At 36.9% G+C, this 5,709-nt stretch overlaps 1 protein-coding gene across 1 annotated transcript in view; it reads right to left on the reverse strand.

Annotated features, from left to right (window-relative positions):
- LOC104924856 (aryl hydrocarbon receptor) overlaps positions 1 to 5,409 on the reverse strand; it is a 36,607-nt gene extending 31,198 nt beyond the window's left edge. The window contains exons 1-2 of the mRNA XM_027290768.1: positions 4,861 to 5,409; positions 2,007 to 2,194 (exon numbers count right to left, since the gene is read on the reverse strand). Coding sequence (XP_027146569.1) covers positions 2,007 to 2,194; positions 4,861 to 4,901 — 229 coding nt within the window. The 5' untranslated portion in view covers positions 4,902 to 5,409. The remainder of the gene's footprint in view (positions 1 to 2,006; positions 2,195 to 4,860) is intronic.
- Positions 5,410 to 5,709: the final 300 nt, after the last annotated feature.

Genomic DNA, 5,709 nt, shown 5'->3' on the forward strand with positions numbered 1-5,709 from the left:
TCGCTGGTGTAATAAGTGAATTTCCCCGTTGTGGGATCAATAAAGTATTATCTTATCTTATCTTATCTTCCTGAGGCTTGTGTGGGAATGAAACTTTGCTCCCATGAAGTTTTTTTCTAGTTGTTAACTTCTGCAGTATGCATCCACACTCTCATTTTATATCACTTTATTTTTTATCTGTAATCTCTGCTGCATCTAGAAAACACACCTGCCCTCCAGCAACTCCTGTAACTACCCGACAGCCTTAACTCTGTGTGAGCGTCTGACCTGTTGTGTAATAGCCATTCAGATGAATTCCCTTAAATTTACCAGAGAAGAAGTTCTTGGCTCGCAGGTAGCTGACACTCAGCCGGAGGATGGAGAAGTTTGTCCAGACTGGCGGTGACCTCCTCGGGGAAAGGCAGCCGACTGGCCAGCCGCTCCAGCTCCCCGTTCAGCCGATCCCGATGCCGTTTTGGACGGGTTAGATTTGGCCCCTTCAGTTGGTGGCTGCTTCACCCTGATCAAACATTCAAAAAAATGAGGAGGAACAGGTCACAACAGAACATCAAGTTTCACTCAGAGCACACTTACTGTAGCGCCGCTCAGTCACCAGGAATAAAACTGTCCACCTGTCTTTGTGGCAATATAGCAAATTTGGGATTAAAAGATTAAATTATTGGATTATTTTGAGGCTGCTAGACAAAAATTTTAACAACAGGTTTTGGGGACATATTTTTGTTTTGCAAGTTTTGCATTTTAAAAGAATGACACAGTAGCTACTAGTGTAAATGTAAACATATTTTTGTTTTAATTACATTTTATTTAAAATTTTGCTGTGTTGTTTTTGGTCGGGCCAGCATTAGTTTTATTTGACGGCATGTCATTATTTCGCCTTTTTATCTGAACACATTTTACAGACACTCTGTCACCAGTGACTCAGCACTAAACTAAAATGGTGTGACAGAGGTTCACAATTTAATTTATATATTTTACATGATATAAATATCTTTAAAAAGGGGCTATCTTCTAATTATTAATTAATACTGACCCATCTGTATTTTGAGTGAACTACATTAACATTATTCCCATCCACTCATGACAGCTGGTCAACTTGTCATGTTCATCCTGGAAAAAAAAAATCACTTGCAGAACTGATGTTCATCAGGAGATATTTTAGAAGTGTGCCTGTGTATTGCTTATTATTGTAGGACATACAGTATTTCATCATAAAACAAAAAAGTCCTTTTTGTTATGATCGTTCCAGTTAAATGATGGTATAAATGGGATGATACAGATCATTTCAAATGGTAAGAACATAAACAGGTTTTATTAATTTTTATTATTATTTTTGTTGATAAGATGTGAAGCTTAATTTGTCAGATTGACAAAATGTTTTTTTCTGTTAGTTGCACAAACTAGAGAGTTTAATGTGTTTCAAAATGCAAACATTTTGAAACTTTGGAAGCAGAGAATTATGACGTAACATTACAAGTGTTTATAGTATAAACTGAATTTGTCAGGGTTGTGATATAAAAAACAAACCAACAAAAAAAAAGAACACACTACAAAGAGAAAAAAAGAAACAGCAGACCTATAAGCACTCAAATACAGAAATATACAGTTCATCACTTGCTTCTCAGTAAACAATTCCCATATAAACAATTATGGGAAATATTAATTTGCTAAGTTTGAAGTCTTGTGTCTTTAGCTGGGACACTGGTCAACATCTTATCTAGATATCAACTAATCCATCCAAAACTCAACGAAACAAGTGAACTAGTGCTCCTGAGGCTTGTGTGGGAATGAAACTTTGCTCCCATGAAGTTTTTCTAGTGTGTAACTTCTGCAGTATGCATCCACACTCTCATTTTATATCACTTTATTTTTTTATCTGTAATCTCTGCTGCATCTAGAAAACACACCTGCCCTCCAGCAACTCCTGTAACTACCCGACAGCCTTAACTCTGTGTGAGCGTCTGACCTGTTGTGTAATAGCCATTCAGATGAAATTCCCTTAAATTTACCAGAGAAGAAGTTCTTGGCTCGCAGGTAGCTGACACTCAGCCGGAGGATGGAGAGTTTGTCCAGACTGGCGGTGACCTCCTCGGGGAAAGGCAGCAGACTGGCCAGCCGCTCCAGCTCCCCGTTCAGCCGATCCCGATGCCGTTTGGACGGGTTAGATTTGGCCCCTTCAGTTGGCGGCTGCTTCACCCTGATCAAACATTCAAAAAAATGGAGGAACAGGTCACAACAGAAACATCAAGTTTCACTCAGAGCACACTTACTGTAGGGCCGCTCAGTCACCAGGAATAAAACTGTCACCTGTCTTTGTGGCAATATAGCAAATTTGGGATTAAAAGATTAAATTATTGGATTATTTTGAGGCTGCTAGACAAAAATTTTAACAACAGGTTTTGGGGACATATTTTTGTTTTGCAAGTTTTGCATTTTAAAAGAATGACACAGTAGCTACTAGTGTAAATGATAAACATATTTTTGTTTAATTACATTTTTATTTAAAATTTGTGTTGTTTTTGGTCGGCCAGCATCAGTTTTATTTGACGGCATGAGACTCTGTCACCAGTGACTCAGCACTAAACTAAAAATGGTGTGACAGAGATTCACAATTTAATTTATATATTTTACATGAATATAAATATCTTTTAAAAAGGGGCTTATCTTCTAATTATTAATTAATACTGACCCATCTGTATTTTGAGTGAACTACATTAACATTATTCCCATCCACTCATGACAGCTGGTCAACTTGTCATGTCATCCTGGAAAAAAAAATCAGCTTGCAGAACTGATGTTCATCAGGAGATATTTTAGAAGTGTGCCTGTGTATTGTTTATTATTGTAGGACGTACAGTATTTCATCATAAAACAAAAAAGTCATTTTTAGTTATGTGACCGTTCCAGTAAAATGATGCCAATGAATAAAGGAAATATGGAGCCTCACTGTAGAACCAAACATTGTAAGAATATCTTCTATGGTCTAAATGAGGATGATACAGATCATTTCAAATGGTAAAGAACATAAACAAGGTTTTATTAATATTTGATTATTATTTTTGTTGATAGAAGTGAAGCTCAATTTTGTCAGATTGACAAAATGTTTTTTCTGTGATGTTGCACAAGCTATGAGCAGTTTAATGTGTTTCAAAATGCAAAAATCTTGAAACTTTGAAAGCAGAATTATGACGTAACATTACAAGTGTTTATAGTAAAACTGAATTTGTCAGGGTTTTGATTGGAAAACAAAAACAAACAAACAAAAAAAAGAACACATACAAAGAGAAAAAAGAAAACAGCAGACATATAAATACAGAAATATACAGTCTGTCTGTGGTGTTTATTAGCTACTTATTTTTATTTATTATTTTTTATTTTCCACCCACCTATCATCATTATTATTGTCTGATACTGACTATCCACGAATTCTCTCGACCCAGCTTGGTTAAAATTGATTTCACCCTTAATTCAAGACCATCGAGTCATCATCTTCAACAATATGGGGGTCATCAACAATATGGGACAATATTCATCTGCCATGACTAATACTACTCACACATACACACACTGTCACATGATGTCACTGGACATGAATATGGATGTTGGTGTGTTCATACTGTACACCAGTGCATCGATACTTTCATTATAATAAATCCACTGTTTTGTCTGTAAGATGTCATGAAATCATTATAGAATATAATATTTCTATATGTTTATGGATCAATACATCTTTACCTCGATAATGCTATGAAACACTGTCAGTGCAGAAAATCATTAAAACCTCCAGTTATCAGAACAGTCATTGATCAGTATATATGTATCGATGTGTGTGTGTGTGTGTGTGTGTGTGTGTGTGTGTGTGTATTCCTTAGTTTCATTTCATCATCTTTGTAACTAAAACAGTTTGAGTCCATCATCACTGTGTGCCCTTATTATGGAGTTTTTTTTGTTTTGTTTTTTGCAGAAGCTGAGTCTGAATTTTAGGAATCATGACTGTGCACAGTTCACAGAAACAATAAGCATCAAATGACTCATCACCTTTTTTCTTTTTTTTCTTTTTACTTCAATCTTTGTTTTCTATTTTTTTTATACTTGCAGTAAAATGGCGTCAGTTTGACTCTGATGTCAGCACCAATCAGCTGCTCAGACTTCATGTTTTCGTCACTCTGCTGAAGATTTGATCAAACGTTTATGATAAAACACGAAAGTCTGTGTGAGTCACAAAGTCTGAATAAACTTATGTAATAAACTTTACATAATATGAATACAGAATTTTATGAAGAAACAAAAAAAAACCTTCATATTCTAAACCAATCAAAACAATCGGATCCTCTGAAGGGCGATTTGACAGAAAATAAGACAAAACTCTGCATGAGAGAGACAAATCATTATTCTAAATAATAATTTTAAAAAAAGCTGAATTGTTTTGTTTGTTTGTTCTTTGTGTTTATTTGCTGAACGTGTCAGAGGCAGCAGCATAAATAAGAATCAGAGCGCTGAAGGTTAAAATCAGGCCGCAGTTGAGGCCCTGCAATAATCCGCAGGCATTACAACAGCCGCACTTCATTTTTACAAAGATGCCAAATATCCGACAAGTAAACATGAACGTAAACACCTCTCAGGTGCGTTCAAATGATTTTTTTTGTGTGTGTGTGTGTGTGTGTGTTGAGAAATAAACGAAATCTAATAAAGTAAATCTATGAAGAAACTGGTTGCGTGCTCACCGTGCTCACGGGTCTCACAGGTGGATTTGACTTATTTTTTTTATATATATATATATTATTTATTTAAGTAAATCATATCCTTAATAATATATATTTTTTTAAACGGATTGACAATAAAAATAAAAATGAAAGGACTCACGCTCTCTGGACTGGTTTTCTCCTCTTGCGTCCTGCATACATGACGGCTGCTCTTCTCTAAACCTCTGACGCACAGCCTGTTTCCTCCACTACATGAAGCCTCAAACCTCCCAGAATATTTCTGCTGTAATCCTCCAGACCAGAAGAAAAAAATATGACATAAAAAAAAGAAAAAAGAATTAAAGAAAGTTTGGGTGGCGCGGGATGTGTTCCGTTTCTTTTTTTTTTCTTTTTTCCACTCAGTTCAAATCAAAATCTGCAAATGCGAAAAGAATCCGATCATCGATTTAAAAAAAAAAGAAGAAGAAGAAAGAAAGAAGGAGCACTCAGAAAAAAAATCAGGGAGCAGTTTTTTATCCTGGCAGCTTCACGGAGAGGTGAACTTGTTCCGAGGATGAACGCGATGTTGAGTTTTCATCCTCATGAAGACATAAAGGATGAGATCATCATCATCATCATCATCATCACCCTCCCTTCAGCTTAATAAAAACAACTCCAAATCGACGCTTCAACTATTTACATTTCATAATCGACATCAGCGCTGCACTCCAATTAGCGCCGGACACGAGCTGGAAGTGAGGTTGGGGTACGCGCATTCCACCGGCGGGTACGCCCGACACAGATTTTTGCCGGGCGCGCGCTCAAGAAGCTTCTTCTAAATTGCAGCACAGGAAGGGAGGGGGGGAGGCATGCGCGTGCACGTCGGAGAGTCTCCTGGAAACACAGGCCAAGCGCGTTCCCGAGCGAGTGCCGCTGTCCAATCAGCAACCAGATGAAAGATGGAGGTTTATGTTGAGCCTGCAGTGGGCCCTGATGAATGTGGGTCAAGGGTTAGACTTTTAAATAATGT

This window comes from Larimichthys crocea, chromosome XVIII (genome assembly GCF_000972845.2).
Source record: "Larimichthys crocea isolate SSNF chromosome XVIII, L_crocea_2.0, whole genome shotgun sequence".
Classification (NCBI taxonomy): domain Eukaryota; kingdom Metazoa; phylum Chordata; class Actinopteri; family Sciaenidae; genus Larimichthys; species Larimichthys crocea.